We start from the raw sequence: 22,141 nt of genomic DNA, 5'->3' as shown, positions 1-22,141 counted from the left end.
CAAAGTACTAAAGTATCCCAAATGCATCTTGGTTTAAAATCAAATGTGTGTATTTACACATGAAAAACAGATAAAAGTCATAATGAATATATGTATTGCAACTATTTGTGTACACTTATCAAATACATGTAAATCAAAAGCTCATTTTTGTTTACTGCACACTGAGATGCAGAAAGCACAAGAAGTCCATGAGAATACAACAGAAGCGTGGCATACCATCCACAACAGCAGTATGTGAACCTCAAGGCAGCTTAGCAAATGTGATGTGACACCCAGTGATGTTGTGATCATTCCTGGATAACTCACTCCATAACCATGAAACTTGCAGCCATAAAAAATCCTACCCACAACCCACCGTCTGCCTCTCCGCCTCCCTCTGAGCTCACCCCTTTTACAGTTTTCACTTGTGCGGATACACCTCATCCCAGCTGGGGTGAAAGACTGCAGCCAGTAACCGTACTCATCATGTCTTCATTATCTTCCAAAACTTACACCAAACTGCCTCCACCATCATCCTCGTTTTCCCGCCTGCCTCCTCACCCCCGCCAGGCCCCTGGTCGATCTGTCTATCTGCCCCTGCACTGACTCCTCATTAACACATGAATGAAGACTGGGAAGGGCCTGCTAAGGCTTGGACGCCAACAGAAGGACGGATTTGCAATTCAAACCTCTTACTGACCCTCTCCCACCCCCACCTCATCCTCCCAGCCCTGTATACTGGGACTGGAACTGTCACCAGTATGATTGAGGATGTATGTAAGGAGGGAGAGAGGGATCAGGAGAGACAGATGTGCATTCACACACTCATGTCATGCCTCTGAACACTTTCATATTGACAGACACAATTAAATACATGCAGACATCCATATGCACATTTAGAGAGTGTGCGTGAGAAGAGTTGCTGTTTCTACTTATGATTTTCCAATATAATGATTTTCCAAAATGAAGTCAAGTTCAAGGGGATATCAGTTCATAAAAGAAGGCACCACCATATGGCATGCTAATTGCAGAGATTTTGGCTTAGGAACAAGTGCATCAGATCATTTTACCCTGGCCAACAAATGTTTAAAAAGTCCATAAGAGCAAAGCAAGCAATCAAAACCTGAAAAATAAACATCCCAGTTCAATTCTGGCTTGACAATAATCATTTTTCCCTATACTGCTGTAGTTTGACAGCAACATTCAACGCAAGATTAGAAGCACAACTAACCTGTGCGCAGAACAGAACTCCGTCCAAAATGCGCTCATGTTCAAGTTCAAAAAGTGTTCTGGAAACAGTGTAATGTACAATAACACAGAAAAATGTAAATATCTGAAGAGAGACTGAATCTTTCTGTGAATGTGCTCGAAAGCTCTTTGGCTGCTCATATTGACAACAACATTTCATATAACACATACAATTAAATGAAAGTGACTGACCAGATGTTTATGACATTTAAAAAACATTTAAGACAGAAATATTTACACAAACACAATTTTAAAGATTGTGGCAATGTTTCATATGATTATGGCTGAGTAAAAATGGACAGTGTGTTTTTCTTTCACTATAGAGGGCTATACTATAGGCTAGCAATGTGCAAAAAATGTTCTCTTTTCTTTCTTTCTGTATTTAATTTATAACATTCTGACTCGTTTTGTTTACAACATGCTTTAGCATTAGCTACTGTATTGGAGATTATGTTCTCACCAGTAAAGGAAGTTTTAATTTGAATATTTGAAGGGAGAAAGAGAGATGTGAAAATTAAATAACAATATTATTATATAATATATTAGTCTGAAAAATCATTTTATTTCAAAAATTATACTGAGTTTGTTTTCAGTCAACATCAAGTCTCCTTTTAACCATATACAGTCTATGCTTTTAACCAAATAGAAAAACGTGTCCATATACGTCACTTCCGACTTCCCACACCACTACTTCCTGCATGTGCCGACAATATGGCAGCGCCTGTAGCGATTCACCTGGAGTTTGGGTAGGCGAATTTAAAACCCTCTACGATAGTTTACTGTGCCTGTGTAAGCGTCTTGTCAGCAGTCATATCGAAGCGAAACAGTGCACGACCGATGAAACGATTTATTTTTGATCGGCTCGTTTGAAAAGACCTGAAATCTGTGTAGAAAGCAGCTAGTTGGGAGTTTGTTTATGAAGTATCACCGTGTAGCCGCTGTGTTGCTCTGAGCTGGGGAGGAGAGTGGATGGAGATTGTGTGCTGGCTTCACATATTTAGCATATGAGGAGGGAGGACGCTCACACATGAGCAGTGCTGGCAGTCTGGACTCTCAGTCCGTCCACGCCGCTCTGTGCAGCCTGGGAAACATTCTCAGACCTTCGACTCGGACTCAGCAGAGAAGAATATAAAGCTGACCTGAGCTTCACTGCTGCGAGAAGCGACTTACTTCAGACTTCTGCCCCTAAAGACGTGACCAGATTTTAAACTCCAAGCCTCCAAATTTTAATTTGGAGAATCCTGTAACAATAAAGAATTACACCCCAATAGACATCATCACATATGAATGAGCGATATGTATAAATCCCTTTCCATGGTATTTAACATTAAGATATACATGTATAATAAGACTTTGTTGGGGTTGGGGGGGGGGCTCTGTAAAGATTATCAGAATTCCTGTGATTTGGGACTCATCATAGGGAAATTAGAGAAGGTGATATTTAGCACATGTCCAGTTAATGAATGCCAATAAATTGCTACTGTAACCTGGAGAGTCTTTTAGCCAGTGCACAGCAGGTCAGCTGAACATGCTAAAATGTGAAATTTGTCCACAGGCCAGCATACAATTCAACATAAAAAAGGGGAACACAGTTCTCACCTCCCAAATAATTCATATTTCCATGCGTTTAAATGGATCTCTGACTCAGTCATTAACATGTAAAGCAGTATTTTCAAGGGAAGTCCTCTGAAAATCAACAAAAGCTTGTAAACTCAACGCAACTGACTAAAATAACTAAAAACTGAAAGAACTATATATTTAATGTCTGTTTTTCTCTAATCCAACAAATGAAAAGCTGACAAACCAAAGAACTTCATGACATTGTTGCTTCAAGTCAAATATTGTATTATAATTGAGAAATAAAATGGATAGCTACGGTGGTGTAGTTGGTAAAACAAAATCTTTGACAGTTAATCTGACTGTAAAATCATCATATCTCGCAAATTTAGCTGCACAAACTGAAAGGACTTTAATCCAGCTAACACCATTAAACCACATTTGACTTAGATTTTGATTTGCTATGTAATCACCTGTGTCCAAGACACAGAGTTTCCTGACCCAGACACACATAACACAAAACCTCTCTCCCTGTCTGGCCAAACCGCCCCAGGCTCAGAATAATGGGAACTGCGCATAAATGGGATTTATATATTTAATCCTGCAACCTGTTTAGGGCCAATTAAATTTATGTGTGTTGTTTAAAGCTGTATTTGTAAAGGTCTTTTTATCTTGATGGTGGGGACATAAAAACTGATGGTCTACGTCTGACTTCTTTTTCTGTCGGCTTGATGCTCTTGTTGAGTTAGTTGACTCCAGTATTAAAACAGCAACTGCATTTTCATTTTCCATCACTCTCACCTGAACTACACCTGTACCACAATGTGTCACAGCGTGTTTGCTTGTTGAAGTGTATTTCTATTGGAAGGAATTCTTTAGACTAGAATATCAGAACATCCAGTGATGATAGATTGTTTATTCTAAACCTTCACATGGTTCTAAATCTATTAGTAATCTATTGGTCTCTTTCTTTGTCTAGAGGGGGAGCAGAGCTGCTTTTTAATGGTGTGAAGGAGCATCATGTGACACTTCCAAGCCAATCAGAACCTTGTGAGTATCACCTGCCACCTGTCTGTCCATGTCATAATTGTAGTGTTGATATCATGTAGCTGCATCTCAGCAAATCCCAGGATGAGAAATGTCCCAAATGATTCGGAGGGTTGTATTTAGAAGTTACACCTAAAGAACAAGTCCAGTGTTTCTACAAGCTTTAGTCTGTTTACAACAAGTCTCACAGACTGATGTTGTATGGTAAGTGTTCATGGTTGTTAACACATCAAAGACATCTTTGTGGCCTTTTTACTTATGTTTTCATTGGAAGACAATGGCTTCCTGACAGGAAGGATATAGAATGGTTTGTGAAAAAACCAAGGAATCCTCCACACAGTTGATCACTCGGGCTCATTTTACTAACAATGATTCGGTCTTTCCACTGATCAATATGGATTGACAGTGAGCAGGATTCATTGGTTTCTGCACAGTTTTTGAGCCCTCACATCCGTCAGTGAGACCTGTGCAAGAACTGTGTTGTAATTAGTACAATTGTTTGAAAGTGATTTGTACTAAACAAAATTATACATCGCTGTGATCTAACAACAGCTGATTTGATGCAAAACATGCATCATTTTTTAGATAATGATGGCATCACAGCTTTATTAGGCCATGAAAACATGGATAATGGAAAGTAAATCAGATAAGGATTGGGAATTTGGGGATGGAGGGGGAGGACGGATAACACAATCTGTGTCTTGAGATACACTTTATTGTAGTGCATTATATAAATGTATGTGTATGGTGAGTGATTTATTTTTTCCTTTTGTATTCTCAAGTTCCAACAGTTTAAATTTACAACAACAAATTATAAAGTGACAAAGTATAAGTTGAAAAGATTTACAAAGAACAGGAGGATAGTATCATATGACTTTGTAACTTCAGATTTATGTTCGTTCACATTTTAAATGGGGTTTTTGAGTGTTTTGTTGATATTGTGCATGTGTCATACAACAGGACATAAATCTGCCAACTGTACTGGTCACTGTTTGGTCTGGATGCAAGCTCCGTACCCTTCACTTGCATCTAAAACAAATGGAAATAATGCTGCCATTCTCTGTCATAAATTAATCTTCTGAGCCGTTATCTTCCCATCACTTTCCTATTTCTTCTTCTCCTCCTCCTCTCCCTCCTTCCGTCACCCTCTTCTCTAACATCTGTGAGACCATGTTCTGCCTCTTTCACTCATAAACGTTGCCCACTGCTAATGCTGATGTATGTGAAGGTGGGAAGGGAAGGGCGTTAAAGGGAAGTTTATTTTGCCTCCGTGAGTTGAAAAATAGCAGCTGGGGTGACTCAAGTCATATTTTTTTTTTTTTGTCTTGAGATCATTTTTGGCTGACTCTGCGTGCCTGTGTTCATTTCTCAATTCTTAAAAAAAAGTTTCCGACCTCAGGATCCAAATTGATTATATTTTATTTTGTCGAGGGATTCAGGCTCCCTCCTACACGGGTCACTAACTCAGTGTGGAGGAGGGGAAACCTGCCTGTAGACTGATTTTATTCCCCAAACCCAGCTCAGGACCCGGGTCATTGAGAAAACAAGCAGGGGAAAAGTGTAGACTGTGAATCGCAGCTGCCTGGATGTTAGTGTCCTGTCTATATACATGTATGTGTGTGTGTGTGTGTGTGTGTGTGTCTGTTACGGAGAGAAAGAACAAACGAGAGAAATATGTGTCTCTGGTATTTGACTAAACAAAGGGTGTTCATCCATGGCGCTGATGTAACCACGACAACAAAAAGACAAAAGTTGACCAGAACAGGGAATGTCAGCCAGATATGACCTTGCTGCACAAGCCGACCTGTGTGTGTGTGTGTGAGTGTGTGTGTGTATGTGTGTGTGTGTGTGTGTGTGTGTGTGTGTGTGATGGGGGGGTGGGGTACTACACTAGAAAACCTGTGATTTTTGCCACGTAGTTCACAAATCATTTGAATGTGACAGGAGCACAGACATTCTGACATAACATTTCCTGGCTGTATTTGCTTATCGTGAACTGAATTTTGGGCCGGTTGTGTGATTCTGAAAATGTTGCTCCAAACTAATTTCACCTTACACATCTTTGTGCGTGTGCGTGTGTGTGTGTGTGTGTCTGTGTCTGTGTGTGTCTGTGTGTATTGTATCAGTGTGTGTGAGTACAGAGGGGGTGCAGTGAAGGCAGATATAATTGGTTCTGAATCCTTCGTATTTCTCTTTGACCCCAGCCAGTGATTGATGACCCTCGACTGAAAGACCCCACCCCCACTCTCTCTCTCTCTCTCTCTCTCTCCTTCTTTATCTAACTCTCTCTCATACACACAACAAAACCCCTGTGGTCTAAGGATCACACAGTTTTTGCCTCTCGTATCAGCAGAAAGATGGATAGCTTGCAACCCCCCCCCCCCCCACACACACACACACACACACACATGACCATCATAATTGCATGAAGACAGAAAAGTGAAAGGAGAAGAAAGGGCGGAAAAAACTGCACGCACAAAAGAAAAGCGGGCACCGTTTTGAATCGGCGTCAAAATGGCGCCTTTTCTCTCCCCTCCCTCCATTTCTCCCTTTCCACCCACGCACCGCAGCTATCCCAGGATGCATCAGGAGCCTGTGACGCATTTTCCCTCTCTCTTGTCTGTTTGTTCCCTCATTTTCTTTTCCCCTCTACCTGGACAGCAAAGCGCTATCGAAAACCTTCACCTCTCGGTCTCTCCGTGTCAATGTTCTTCTCTCTAACTCCTCATTTCTTAACATTGACTTTCATCTTTTATACAGTTAATTTATGCACTGATCAGCCACAGCATGAAAAACCAGTCACCTGTTTTAATGTTGTGGCTGATCGGTGTATAAGCCTTGTCTTTTTGTTTCAGACCGTGGTTGATTTAAATTCCTAGACCTGTGTAACCTTTTACAAGACAGCCATTAAGAGGGCAGCGCCTGATGACTGTTTCTGTTATAAAAAGCTTAATTGATGAAAGTTTGAATTACTACCACCTTGTGTATTGAGCTAAGGCAACCTGTTTATTTTCTACGTGCAACTTTTAACACGTTTGCTTGTGTGTGTGTGTGTGTGTGTGTGTGTGTGTGTGTGTGTGTGTGTGTGTGTGTGTGTGTGTTTGAGAGGAGAACATAAACGAGAAAGCAAAAGATGGAGGGAGATGAAGGAGAGAAAGGGGGTAGGAGAAAAGGTTTTACGAGAGAATGAGAGAGTGTGAGAGAGTGTGTGTGTGTGTGTGAGACAGAGAGACGGAGAGAACAAATGAAAAAGTAAATGGACAAGAGGATGAAAGAGTGAATAAGGGGTAATGGTGGAGAAAAATACCAATAGTCAAAGGCAGAGAGAGCAAAGAAAGGAGTCACCACAAAGAAGGAGTTATGACTGCTGTTGTGATTAGTTCTGTTTTTAGCCCCGCAGAGGTGCAGGTCAATATTCACTGCCTAGTTCTCTGTGTGTGTGTGTGTGTGTGTGTGTGTGTGTGTGTGTGTGTGTGTGTGTGTGTGTGTGTGTGTGTGTGTGTTGTGTGTGTGTGTGTGTGTGTGTGTGTGTGTGTGTGTGTGTGTGTGTGTGTGTTTGTGTGTGTGTGTGTGTGTGTGTGTGTGTGTGTGTGTGTGTGTGTGTTGCAAAGGGAGGTATTTGTCTTTTCTTTATATGGAGGCCTGGAACCGTAGAAAACTAGCACTATCATTACACTACTGAGCTGCCCGACAGCACTGCAATTAACCTGGACACCGTCCACACAGGCCTGGAGGTGCACGTGTAAACGTACGCTCACACACAAACACACACCCTATACATCACATATCATCCACACAGTCTGTTGCCCTCAGAGCCACAGTGACCAGGCAGGTGCTTTTAGAATTCTTTCCTTTTGCTATGAATGTTTTTTTTTTTTTTTGTTAGCAAAATTATTTAGATATAAAGTGTGCCTTTTAACAGTAATCTATTTTTCTGTATGTTTTATGAGTTTATATTTTATTTTATCATGTGGGTATTTGTATTTTATATTTTGTGATCAGCGTTGCCTGATTGGGATCGCAGAAAATGAAATTTCCCTGATTTCTATGGACGTATATCTAAACCCTAAACCATGGAAGATGACTCCACAGAAATTTTTTTTTAATTTTTTTATCAGATATATGGACCCAATTTTGAAATGAAAAACACATGTAGCCCTTTAATACACCTCTCAGTGTAATTTCATAATCTGAAAACCTGGAAAAGGCAGGTGTTTCTGTGAATATTTGGACAATTTCAGACACCAGTATGTTTCCGTAATTTTAGATTGAGGCGAAATGTAAACTTGTACTCTGTAACGGAATAATTAATTGAAACGTAAAGCAAAATCCAAATTTAGCTCCACCGAAAGAGGGCAACGTTTTATTTTTTTCTCCTGCATCTTCCCAAATGTATGTCAGGTCAAAACTGAGGCCCGTGTTCTGTCTCACTGTGATATTAGCGCTGCCTTTGATCCAGCTGAACTCGTGAATCCCTGAGTGCTTCGACGCCTACCTGCTACAGCTTCGCCGCTCTCCTACACCTGGCTCGGGATCACTCACTGTCGTCCTCTTACCCGCGTATCTGCTCCATCTGCTGCTGCTCTCTTTTCCTCTGCTCTACTATAGGGTATTTGCTCTTTCTCTCCTCTGTTCATTCACTCTCTCCTTCCACATTTCTGTACCTCATCTCCTCTGTTGGGGCCGGTACTGGTAATTTTGATGTTGTGTATGTGTGTATTTGAGATATGGCTTCCAGCGATTGCAGTCATCATGCGCATGTACATTAAGCAGACAGCTGTGATCACACACACACACACACACACACACACACACACACACACACACACACACACACACACGCACGTGAACACATAACCAGGAAATAGTGACAAGAAAATATTACATTTGTGCGTTTTGTTTTTACCGCATTCACCTCCACATCATAACACTATTTTTAAAAGCAAACACACCAAGCACTAACACACACCTACAAAACACCTGAATCTTATTGTTAACGATAACCATAACTATAATATATTCATTGTCAGTTGTTTGGTGGGTATTTATCCTAAAACCTCTCATTGTCGTCGCTTTTGTGGCTGTCGGTCGGTCTTAGCGAGGCTCAACCTATTGTTGAGACAAGGTCAATCTGATTGTTCGAGAGGTCAGACTCATAGAAAATTCAAGCATCTCTGATATTCAAGCTCAGGCGAAAAGCAGTGCGTTAAACGTACGACTCTAACAAAGAAAATGATTATTCTGAAACAGCATTTTGCTGTTTGTCCCGTCAGTCCTGCATTGAAGAATTTCACAAGTATGAGGCTAGAGAGAAATGTAATTGCATTTATATTGTTTTTAAGGTGTACATGCTTTTAGAAAATGTCAACCTCAATACTTGATTTTTTTTTTCCTTCATTGTAACATTTTGATATCACGTCCAGCTGTAGATTGTCTTTGTTTTTCAATCTGTTCGGTTGTTTCTAGATTTTTACACAGAAATCATTCATTTTTATTTCTTTCTAAACAAGGTGAACAATGTCGCTCTTGGCCATTGACATCAGTCAACCCTCCCCCCATTTCCAGTGTCCCCCCCACCAAACATACACATACACTCATAAATATACATGCACACTGACTCACACACACACACGTATACACAGCCTCGTCCCGCCTGGTGCTTCTGTCGCGTCACATCGACCAGGGGGCTGGAACCCTGCACCTTGACCCTTAACCCCTAACCTGTGACCTCTGTTGTCTGCCTGTGTATGGCCTTTGTGTGTGTGTGTGTGTGTGTGTGTGTGTGTGTGTGTGTGTGTGTGTGTGTGTGTGTGTGTGTGTGTGTGTGTGTGTGTGTGTTTTGTAGGGGACATGAAGCAGCTGCTGGTCTGGATCCAACGGAACCTGCTGAAGGAACGGCCTGAGCTCTTTGTCCAAGGAGACTCTGTGTGAGTGTGTGTGTGTGCACTTGACACACACTTGATCTGTGTACAACAATATAACCTGAAAGGATATGTTACACACCACACTGCCGCTGGAGCTAAACCTTAACTGCCAAATATGACTATAATGTTGATCATAAGAGCAGCTTTCAGTATGTTGAATTTGAAAATGAGACAGAATCAGACTGTGAGTCTTTCTGAAGCATTTCTCCTGCAGTTTAAAACTGCTGAAATGCTGAGAAAAAAAAACAGTCTAGCCTTCAGGTTAGAGGTTTCAGTAAGATGATTACCTGTGTGCAAGTGTGTGTGCATGGGAGCTTATGTGTTTTTACGTACACGTGTGTGTGTGTGTGTGTGTGTGTGTGTGTGTGTGTGTGTGTGTGTGTGTGTGTGTGTGTGTGTGTGTGTGTGTGTGTGTGTGTGTGTGTGTGTGTGTGTGTGTGTGTGTGTGTGTGTGTGTCTTTGGGTCTAGGGCTCACAGCAGTCTTATAGGACTGGCTGACTTTTACAGCTGCCTTTGTGCAGGACTATTTATAGCACCACCTAACCAATGAATGGAGAAAAAGCTGGGCTACCTATAAACCTTATAGATTAGATGTGTGTTTGTGTGTACTCTATGTTGGCAGCACACACTGTTTTTTGAGCAAACCATCGTCAAGGTGTTTCCTCATTATCTTTTTAAAAAGATCTATGGGTGCTGTGTGTGATTAGTTTGCAATCTTTCCCTTTTTTTTCCTATTTTTTTGTTCTTTCTCAACACAGTCCTGTTTGTATGTGTGTGTGTGTGTGTGTGTGTTGTGTGTGTGTGTGTGTGTGTGTGTGTGTGTGTGTGCGCTCTCGTGCAGGCACATTTGCTCTCACAGGTTCTTCTCACATTGCCCTTTCTCCTTGACGTCATAGAGCATCTACGAGGTGGAAAGAAGCTTGTTTGAGCTCTATGAGAGGCATCAGTATCTGTTTCAGGCATTATCTCACAATACATGTTAACTAAACTCTCTGGCTTCCAGGAAAAAAATACACTCACATCTGTTAAGAAAACTGCACCCAAAGGTGCCTGTTGTTACCCTCCCCCATTATCCCCATTATCTCCATTATCCTCTCTCGAAGGGTGGTGATTTTTTTTTTTTTTAAGCTTCATGTGTATGTTATTTTTGGGCCCCCATTAATATCCAGTGACAGTTTGTTTTTCCCCATTTTCTCTCTAGTTTTTCACCTCAGTCACTTTTATTTATTATATTATAAGAGAAATCATCATCATCTGCAGTCCTTGTTAGCCAGAAAACAATTTGGGAGACTGTGATTGGTAATACAAGTGCTTAATACATATGTGGAGTGCAGTTTAAATTACATTGCATAACATTAGCAGAAATTTATGATCCTATATGTGCTGTAACATGAACATAACGCACAGAAAAACACACATGCAATCACTTACACTAATAAATTTATTAGCATGAAATTACCAGTATTTGTTTTCAAGCATGAAACTGGTTGTCTATTAATTTTATACTGTGAAGTGTTGAAAATTAAAACACTGGATTTGATTTCTCAAGGGTATAGTTTGCTGTAAATTGTTATAAAAATAAACATATATAAATATATATATATATATGTATACTTCATATACGTATTGAATTTTTACATGATTTTTTCTAGTTACATTCAGGTATATTTATCTGTTTTTCTATTACATTAATTTGATTGGAGTTGTTAGTCAAGCTGTGTCAGCAAACAAATGATCCCTGTGTCTCCATCCACCACCCCAAAAAAGCCTAAATTGTAATTAGTAAGAATGAGCCGGAATTGAATTAGTAATAATTGATTATAATAATTGATCATTTTTTATTTATTTTTTTTAAATATGGTTCAGTTTAACAAACTTACATTCAGAGGAAAAAAATTAATCATGCCTGAGATTAAAGCAATTTTTTTTCTATTTCCCTTTTATTGGAGATCATTTAAATTTTGGTTGTAGCACTTCTTTAACTAATTGTGCTGTCATTATTTCAAAACAACTTGAGGATATTTATTTGAGAATTCCTTTTTTTTCCCTTAATGTATACCAAATTAGTATTTGTGTTTGTTTGTGTGAGCTGTTTATATTTGTTTGTGTCTTTTTTTATTTTTTATGAATGTGTGTGAATGTGTTAGAGTCAGTCGCCTTTGGGAAATGCATCTGACTCAAAACGGTGTGTTTTCCCACAGGAGACCTGGGATTCTGGTGCTCATCAATGATGCAGACTGGGAACTAATGGTGAGCACTTGGGAGCCATGTTCACTGTCAGATGGTGTGTGTGAGTGTGTGCATGCCTGGTGTGTGTGTGCATGCGTGTGGGGGGTGTGCACTTTTCTAGCAGTGTATAAAACATAATATTTTACATTACTTTTAATCTATGTTGTCTGTTTTACAGATGCACTATTACAGTGCTCAATGTTTAGAGATCATGCATGCGGCAGTGTTCATGTCTTCAGCCTGCGTGCATAGATCCCCATAACTATATAAAATGCTTGTGAGGACGTTTAAATCAGGAAGAGGAAGAGTGCTTGTGTGTGCGAAGGTTAGCCTGTATGTGCATTGAGATACTGAGATTGTTCATTTTCTCTGAGTCAGTTAATGTTTCATATAAACGTGGAAGCAGCTGCAAGACAACTTTGTCCTTGGGGTCTCATATGTGAACAAATATTTACATGCACAAACAGTCTGAATGCTTCAATTTGAATCCATTGATTCAATTACAGGACTCAACACAGGATGTAAATGAAATGAGAAGTTTGCTATTGATTGGACCCCAAAGGGAACGCAGGAGTAATATGCATATTTGTATTGGTAAACACACATATTTCTCCTTTGACTTGTACAGATGTTTGAATATTGAACATTTTGTGTGTTTTCTAAACCTCAGGGGGAGCTGGATTACCAACTGCAAGACCAGGACAACGTTGTGTTCATTTCTACTCTTCATGGAGGATAGAAAATGAGTGAGGAAGGCAAACATATCCCTGACATCTCTGTAACAGCTTTTCCTCCGCATCCTCTACACTCTTCCCTCTTTCCCCTGACATCCCAACAACACGTCACCCCATTGGATGCTGTGAAACGTGTCAACCTGCACCGTGACGACTGAGGTGATTGATGTTGGTCCGCAGGAATGAGTGGAAATTCAGAGATGGTTACTGAGAAAAATGTGGAAGCTGTGAGACAGGAATTCTGCGGACCTTTTCGTAAATACCAACATTATTTTTCTTTTTTCTTTCTTTTTTTTCTTTTTTTTTTTTTTTTTAAATCAAAGTGGACAGGATCAAGTGGCAGTCTGACGAAGCTCTGGTTGTACTGGGCGGCTCACAGGTGCCAGTGTAAATACCTACAGTTAGTGTGTATGCCTTCATCTCCCTGCAATTTCTCTTCCAGTGTGACTGTGAAGGACAAAATGACCTTATTTTGAGTTCTGGTCAAGAAAATATTAAAGTAAAGGTAACACTTTAACCCTCACTAATTAGCATTTATTAGCTGCATTTACACATTTAATAAATTGTTCACACTATATTGTAGCTGTATGCACATATGATGACATTGTAAGTGTTCATTAATGTCTTTGTCAACAATTGTGCTCATATGAATACATATTTTATATAATTACAACTGTGTTATATTACCATCATTCATTATCTGTTCATACACCAGCCACCACTTACGGAAGCTTCACAGGTGAAGTTGACAAATACATTAATAAACACCTAAAAATTTACTTCTAGCTACTTACACCTACATTATAGTGTATTATAAACTATTTATTCAATGTCAACACAGTGCTTATAAATGCTAATGTTAGAATAAAGCGTTACAAAATATTTTTTTTCCTTTCTTTCTTTTAAATAACATTTTATTTTATTTTTTTGATTCTTCTAGTTGCTTCTGATATTCTAAAAAAAACATTAAAAGCTTTTTTTAAACAACTGTGTCTGAAACTGTTTTTTTTTTTGTTTTTTTTTACTATAACTTCTGTAATTACACCATGAGCCTATATTTTCTGGTATTATCAAATGAGGATTTAAACAATATGTATTCTCATTTTTACCTGCATCCATAACAGGAGGGTGTTGAAATTACGAAGTAAATATATCATAAATGAGGAAAATGTTATTCTCATTCTTATTATTCTCTTTAGTTAACAATAATATTTTTCTAATAAATGTATACAGCTATATGTTAAATATCAATGGTAATGTTATACATTTTTAATCCAAACTGTCTCATGTATTTTCTATTTTCCTCTCTCTGAACAATGTCACCATAAAGTCCCATTTTAGCTGCAAGGGTCCATACCACCCTGTACCACACACAGAGGCCTATAGCCAAACGCTCTCCTCAATTAGGATTTTACATCACGCTTCGATAATTCCTGGTGATAGCTTATACCTGATCGATTTAAACCCAGCTCTGTGATCACACTGCAGTTTTAGGCTGATTAGACGAGACTTTAGAGAGAATTTACCGTCCTATAGCCCCACTCAGATGGAATATTCATAAGAGAAGGGGGGGTGGGGGGTGGATGTGTGTGTATGTGTGTGTCTGTGTGTGTGTGTGTGTGTGTGGTGGTGAGGGTGGGGTGGGATGTGAACTACAGGACCACTGCGGGAGGTCGAGGTCTAGCCTCCGGGCTGTCCTCCCCTGAACGCCCCGGGGCGACCTAAAACCTTTTCTCGGTTGTGGAGTCCGATTTGCAACGGGAAACCGGCCGATAATGGCCGATAGAAAGGAAATGCTAATGGAGGTGCGAGGGGGTTAGAGAGGAGAAAATGTAGCACTGTGTCAGCTAGTGCAGGCCAAGGATACTATGTGTCTGTGTAGGTGTGTGTGAGTGTGATCAACATTTATCTGCATGTGTGTTTAGGCTTGGTGCCTCTTACAGGCCACTGTTAAATTTTTGTTCTTGGTTATTTGGCCTAAATATTAACAACATCAGAGGCTGTAAAGTTTATGTAGGTTGTTTCAGATTTTTTAAAGTGTATCCTATAATCTATCAACGTTTTTCTATTCTTAATGTATAGCCTACGTTATGCTCCACGAGACTCTAGTTCCCCCATAATTCGTGTTGCAAAACAGGTTTGTACCCACATTTTTTTTATCCCCTTTCAGATCCAATTGTTTTGTGGGATATGCACTCAGTTATAAATACACGAGGTTTTCCATCAGTCCTGCGGGGTATCTGGACTATCACCTGGGCACTGCACAGTTCACACTGTCCACAGGCTGCACTCTGACTGGCTGACTGCTGCTCAGACAAGGAGAGATGGTGGCGATGCTGGTGGTGAGAGAGTCGACCTGGCCTCACCATCAGATCACACATGTGTATCTTCACCACTCTCAACAGCTCAGGTTACATCAGTGGGAATGCAAAAAAACAAACAAAAAAAAAACGCCTGTGATCTCCAGTCTGAGGTGAACAGCCATAAAGTAAACACCAGCCAATAAAAATAAAGCACTAGGCTATAATTATACATAATAGCATCGATTTTGTGTTTTTTTTTTTACTGTCAGTCTGACATGATGGTGCTTATGTAAAATTGTTTTATCCATAACTATATTCCGTGTTAAAGAAAGTATATATTTACCCCTAGAATTAACATTATGCTGAGAAAATTTTAAATGTTATGAATTGGACGTATTATTTAAGGGGCGAACTAAAATAACACCTGCCTGTTTGTTTTCATGCTTTAAAGCAACTGTTGCCAAGTTTGCCGCCCCTCGTGTTTTTGCTGTTGCACTCACAGGCTCCCATACTTCCCTGCAGTGAATCCAGTGCTGAGACTCAGTGTTGCCATGTTATATAGTTGATTGTGAACAAAAGCTAGAAATGTACAGCTCGACCTGAACTAACCGGGGAAACCTGAAATCATCACTTTGCCTTTGTAATGATCAAAAGGCTCGTATTTAGAGGTATTTATTTTATTAATTATGGCCACATTCAAAATGATACAACAGAACACTACAACCTGATTGTTATTAAAAGGGAGCTTTTTTTAAATGGAAAACACTGCGGTTGTTTATGTCCAACAGGCAGAAAAAAAAACACGTGCACAAAACCATGCATCTGTGCTGAGCAAGCTTCAAATATTAAAATAAAATAAAAATAAAAATGTAGAGGCTACTAATGTTCTGTCAAATAAAAGAATAAATAAATAAACAATTAATAGGAGGAGTCCATTGCAACCTATTGGACACAAGTATTTCTGCACAAGAGCAAACACGATGCTCTAATCCCCTGGAATTAAGAAAGGTTAGCCTTTAATGTTCAACAACAACACACACGTTAGCTTTTTGTGCGTGTGTTTGTGTGTGTGTGTGTGTGTGTGTGTGTGTGTGTGTGTGTGTGTGTGTGTGTGTGTGTGTGTGTGTGTGTGTGTGTGTGTGTGTGTGTGTGTGTGTGTAGAGTAGTGTAGTGTTGTTTCGCATTAATTAATGAGTCTGTAACTGAGAACAAAATTAGAACATTTTTAAACACGAATTTGAAATAGGAAAATTTTGCTTGCTGCTAAACTTTAACCGTTAAAAACTAGAATTTTTATTTTCTATGTTATTAGATTAACCTAACGCCTTTATCGTTTTTAAAGAATAATTGGAATGATTTCAAAGCAGTGAAATTGATTTTTAAATAATGAATGAAGAAAAAAAACAAACAATAAAACACCTTATGGTGCCAAAAAAATGTTCCACGTGATTTATTAGTGACGCTGTTTTGGCTCCAGAAATGTGGCAGCATCCATCAGCAGGGCCTCTGCTGCTCCCTTTGTTTTGGTTTGTTTCCTGTTTCTATAATACTGAAACACCTTAACATTTATTAACCTGCCTTTGATTTGGTTTCAGAGGCAATAGCTACAAATATGCTCCTTGTGTTTAGCTAAGTGGCTGAGTGCCCTGCTGCAGGATGCTCTTTGGGCTTATCTTTAATGGGCTCTAAATATGCTCTTATAATAAATTATTAGAAAATATTGAAGGAACTATTTTCCAGCCAAATGTAGCTTTTAACGGAAACCTATTTCCACCTTGATTTAACCTGCCTCGTTCGTTTGTGTTTACTCTTCTCATCCATGACTCCATGTATATCTGCTGATGTGCTCCAGTTTTTTTTTTCTTTTTTTTTTTCTTTTAGCTTTGCTCACCTCTCCTCCACAACGTGCATCTGTGCTGCATGTGAGCTTTCAGCTTACTGCCTTGTACTGTTTGCCAAACACAGTCGATACATCAATGCTTCCCGTCGATATTTGCCATTTAAAACAAACAGTCTTCATTAGATCTTCGACAAAGTGTAAATACCAATCGGGCCAACCACAATGCACATCCAGAAAAACACATTACATGAGGCAGAGTTAAGGTTTCCTCCACTTTTATTGGCCCAGTCCCGCGTCTTTTTCTCTCTTTTTTTTTCCTCCATAATATGCAAACTGTGATGTGCATCTTACCTGAACTGAGACAGTTACAAAACAAACACAGGCCTTCCTATAGCCTCCTTTGTGGTTTGGAGGCCCCACACTCTTGATGTGGCGTTTGGCCAAACAAGGCAGCAGTGATGAATGTGAGTCTGCAGCAACAGATGTCCATACACAATTCTTGGGGTTGAATTTGAGTTTACTCAAGAATTGCGTTTGGACAATCAATCGCTAGAGACTCTGTATAGCTTATATCCTCAGCCAAGATGAAAGGAAGAAATGAAAAAATCGGATTATTTAAATCACAAAGTGTGCACAGGCAGTTAATGTACAGGCCCATGGGTGCACCTGCTACGCCTGCCTAAATGCCCTTTGACAGTATTGGCTGTGTCTGATACTAAAAACTGTGTCCTTTCCTCTTTCTTTTTTTTTTTTTTCTACAGATGGGGAGTTGCAGTACTGTGCATTATTTTTGACAACCTCAGTGCTCAGCATTGCCTCTTGGATTCGCCTTTCCTTTTGAAAAATCAGCTTTCTCACTGTGCATTCCCAACAATGAGCTGTTGCACCAAACCCCCAAAACATTTAAATACAGCCTGTAGTGCAACTTTCCCCCAAATCACACTTATTAAATGTCAAATAGAAACTCGTCCACTCTGTTTGACTGATCGCCACATTACAAGACACTCTGTCCCTTTTTTTTTCTTTTTTTTTTTTTTGCAATAGTGTGATAATGCTAAGGAGGCAGTCACAATCACTTTGTGACTTTCTCTACTGCTGTTTGAAAGCATCCTGAAATGCACACATCCCACCATCTCTCCACGTCTTTACACTGGTTGCTAGTTGTAAAGTTAACCCCAAGTCTGTCCAGATCTCTGGGGCCTTAAGATGGCTGAATGGCCATTGCATCTTAAAGTAAAATGTCATCTCTCCTATGGTTCGCCAGAGTCTCACTTTAGAAGTCGAAAGTCGGTGGGGAAAAAAAGGTAAGAATCAAAGAGGTCAACTAGACTTTCTTTCATTTTAAAGTCCGAGGTGAGGACGACAGGAAAACGCCATTTCTGCACCTGTGTTCTGTCATCGATTTAAGGAAAGACTGTTCAGTTCTGGTGCCTCAAGAAGCACAATGCCTTTCCACGGATGTTAAATTAAAAAAAAAAAATCCCCTCCTATTTGTGGAAAAATACTTGAAGCGTTTATGTTCTGTCCTGTGGTGTTTTATAGCTGGCGATGGAACCGAAAAATTAAAAAAAAAAAAAAAAAAAAAAAAAGGAACCCCCTTTTAATTCTTAGTTCCCGGTGGTGCGTCCTTGGTTCATTTCCCACGACGTGCGTTCTCTCGGATCTCTCTGCTCCGTCCAAATGCCCCCCAGCGAGCAGCGTCGGATGGTGACAAAAAAAGGAGGCTGAGGAGGAGCAGCAGAGCAGCGGGCTTCGTATACACTCCGGACAGACGCTCCTGCCTTCCCTCGCATCCTTCCTTTACGAGTCTCCCGGACTGACTGACTGACTGGCTGCTTGGCTGACTGACTGGATGGATGCCTCTCTGCCCTCCTGGCTTTTTCTTTACGCCGCTCCAACAATAAACGCCACGGCCGCGACGCAAGGCGGAGTGAGGAGTGGAGAGGGTCCTCGCTTGGTACTGAATTTGAATAACACCACGGGGTGATAAATGTCCATTGTACTGCTTAAGTAATGAATCTCCGCTGTCCTCTATGTCACACACACACACACACACACACACACACACACACACACACACACACACACACACACACACACACACACACATACACACACTCGCCAGCAGCTGCGATGAGGGACCAGCAGCCCCTCTTAAAGACACAACAGCCCTATTTTCTACCCAAAAAGAGATTACAATCCCGACACTGTTTACTCTCTGACCGCACTGCATGACGTTTAGTGTTTCTCTTGTGCCCCCTCTCTTGTGTGAGCAAACTAGTGCAACGCTGTAACCAGGCACTTGGACATAAAGCGGTGCCTTCAGCGCCATGTGCAGCCATTCTGCTGCAGAAAGGGCAGCCTACTGTAGGCCTCTGTGGCAAGTGTTGTCCGAAGTGACAGAAAATGAGAGGATTATATGATGCTCATGTGACAGGCGATTGATGGGGCGACAGAGAATGTGTTGTCTTATACTTTAAATGATACATCTCGATTTAAATAGCACATTTCACACGTAAAGATGCAATAGAAAGCCAAAGAGTGCAAAGCTGCAAAGAGCATTTTTGCATAGGCTGAGTAGAGCATTGCACATGTCCTGTTTCACTATAAATTCCCATTTTGTTGCATTTGTGCAGGTGCTCTTTTATTTATTTTAAAATGTCAAGGTTAAATCTTTTGGCCCTTGGACGCACCTGGTTAAATCATGGACACTGTGACTAATGAGATCAGATGAAGTCTTTTTCACAAGCATCAACACAGAATAATGAGAATTCAGAACCAAATCAAAAAATGTTGTGAGTTTTCTGTTTGTATGCCAATTTAACTGGATTTTAAGCACAGTGAAAAATCTTATCAAGAGGGTTGGCACGCTTTTATGTTCACGCGTAAAACGGTTTTGTGTGAATGGCCCAATATGTGGCTGTAATAAAAAAAAAAAAGAGATCAGAAGAAGCTAGTCTCTCTCTCTCTCTCTCTCTCTCTCTCTCTATCCATCTATCTCTGTCTCTCTCTCTCTCTCTCCCTCTCCCTCTCTCTCACTGGGAACAGGAATCGGAGTCAAACCCATCCTCATGTCGTGCATATCAGCACTTGTGAATGCTGCGTTTGCGCTGCAGCTTTTTGATGCTTACAAACGCCACCTCCACTCTGCCGCTCTCTCTCTCTCTCTCTCACTTTCTCTTTCTCTCTCGCTCTCGCTCTCTCTCTCTCTAATAAATCATCCTGACTGATCCCGCCCCGGGCGCAGGGGGTCCTCCTCTTTAAAGCTCAATCCGTTTTTTCCCTTTTCATCCCTCTGAAGAAGCCGAGTTAACCTCTCCTGATCCACAGGGCCAGAGCCCCTCTCAGCCTCAGCCCGCCTCTCATTCATTCAGCCAGTCACTCATTCATTGCTCTTTTTTTTTTTGAGTGGTGAAAAGCAAACCCCTCCATCTCCACTCCTCTCTCTCTCTCTCTCTCTCTTTGCCTTTTCATGCCCTGACTCTTCCAGAGGCGGGAAACCCAGTAAGAAGTCAAGAGGGTCCACTTTTACTCTCACCTTGACATCACTCATTTATGGTGCTCACAGCTATATGGATGCAGTTCATACTGTGGCCAAGTGCCACAGTGCAAAGGTGAGTTTACCTCACAATCTGTATAGAGTTAAAATCACAGACATCTGCAACAGAAGTTTGTTCTTTAATTTAAAACTATCAAAGAACAAATGTGTGGCAAAAAGTGACTGACGGCTCAACAAGTGTTGCACATTACATGTATTGCAGTTGAACAAAGTTTTGCGTTTCTGGATAAGAAACATCTTCAAACCTGCAAATTGTTCAAGTATTAGACAATAAACTTTTGGTTACAGATAATTTTGGATTAAGCACAAGAAAAAAGAAAGACAAAGGAAATCCTCCTTTAATTCTGTGCTGATTGTGAAAACTGTCTGACTTTGCAGTTTAAAAAAATCTAATTCAACTTTTAGAGGATAAATAGCAACACACACACACACACACACACACACAAAAAGTGAAACACTATCGACTATCTTCAGTTGTTGAATTAAGGCCTTTTAGCTCAGTAGCTTTCATGATGGCTGTTAGTCTTGGTGGTGTATAGTAGGGGTGTGTGTGTGTACACACAGAAACAGTAGGGAACCGCTGCACTCCACGCAGGGGCCACTGTGCTTCCCTCCATTCACAAATCAATGTTTAACCCGCTGGCTAAAAGGCCTGGCAGGGGAGAGGGAGGCCCAGTCGGCGGGGTGGGCAATGAAACCATGCCGCCAAGAGATGGAGAGGAGAGAGAGGACAAAGGGAACAGGGGAATCCTTAAAATAAACCTCCTCTGGTGAAGGCATCTCCTCCCTGCTGCTAGGGCACAGCTATAGAGGATGGAGAGCAGAGCAGGGAGGTTATAGAGAGAGGCAACGCTGTGGCAGGGAATGTCATTGAAATTTATAGTGGGAAGGATGTAGAGGAAAGACAGGGCATGGAGTCAAACGGACAAAGAGGTAAATTGAGAGGAGAGTTTCTGAACAGGCTCAGTGGACAAACACAATTCCTCTTCCATGTACTTTCCTGCTAAAGCACTGTATTTTCTAAAAAGATCTTTATGAAGGAGCAGCGGTACACTAATTTCATCCAGTAAGCATTAAAGCAGCAGGACTTGCTCATCTGTACTGGTTGCTTGCAATATTTAGTGGAGCAAATGTTAGCGATAGGCAGGAAATATATGATGCACAACCAGGGGCATTCAAGGAGACAGGCAGCGAATGCAGGAAACCAATTACAGAGAGACACAGGAGTGCTGTACAAGTCTTAAGGCCATGATGCACAAGAGAGACAGTTTTAGCTTTCATTATAAATTCATTCTGTGTGAACACACCTTTTTGATTTTTTTTTTGCTAATTCATTTACTTCTTGCATGTGTTGCCCGGCTATAGTGTTGCTTATGTGTGAGATATCGTACGAGTGTGATGAGGTTCAGTGAGAAGACAAATCTCCCGTCTTCAGTTATTTTAATATCCACTGAAGCTGGCAGGGAGATTGCTTCACATGCTGTTGAACTAAAACCACTGAAAACACACTGCAAACACACATTTGTGTGAGTGTGGAGAAGAAGAAGAAGAAGTTTTTCTTCAGTGTGAGAAAAGTTGTGTATACTTTGTGACGCTGATGAAAGACTGGGCTGGAAAATAAATCTCGAGGAATCACCAACTGGCATAATGGCTGTGATTAAAAGATTAAAAGACCATTTTCTTAAAGATGCACAACTGAGTGTGTTCTGCTCCTCTCTAC

General features: G+C 40.5%; 1 protein-coding gene across 1 annotated transcript; it reads left to right on the top strand.

Annotated features, from left to right (window-relative positions):
- Positions 1-1,926: 1,926 nt before the first annotated feature.
- urm1 (ubiquitin related modifier 1) lies at positions 1,927-13,705 on the top strand. Its single transcript, XM_056404309.1, has 5 exons — positions 1,927-1,973; positions 3,764-3,834; positions 9,677-9,758; positions 11,958-12,006; positions 12,656-13,705. Exons 1-5 carry the CDS (start codon positions 1,939-1,941, stop codon positions 12,722-12,724), a joined length of 306 nt encoding a protein of 101 aa, XP_056260284.1. The 5' UTR covers positions 1,927-1,938; the 3' UTR covers positions 12,725-13,705.
- The last annotated feature ends 8,436 nt before the right edge of the window (positions 13,706-22,141 follow it).

Source organism: Seriola aureovittata, chromosome 18 (genome assembly GCF_021018895.1).
Source record: "Seriola aureovittata isolate HTS-2021-v1 ecotype China chromosome 18, ASM2101889v1, whole genome shotgun sequence".
Lineage (NCBI taxonomy): Eukaryota > Metazoa > Chordata > Actinopteri > Carangiformes > Carangidae > Seriola > Seriola aureovittata.
The sequence above is the reverse complement of the archived record's forward strand: the minus strand, read 5'-3'. Positions and strand labels throughout refer to the sequence as shown.

Excerpts from the sequence above, each read along its gene's own strand:
- urm1 (XM_056404309.1), top strand. The coding sequence starts at position 1,939 with ATGGCAGCGCCTGTAGCGATTCACCTGGAGTTTGG. Across the intron at positions 1,974-3,763 it reads GCGATTCACCTGGAGTTTGG|AGGGGGAGCAGAGCTGCTTT; the intron begins GTAGGCGAATTT and ends TTCTTTGTCTAG. Across the intron at positions 3,835-9,676 it reads TCCAAGCCAATCAGAACCTT|GGGACATGAAGCAGCTGCTG; the intron begins GTGAGTATCACC and ends TGTGTTTTGTAG.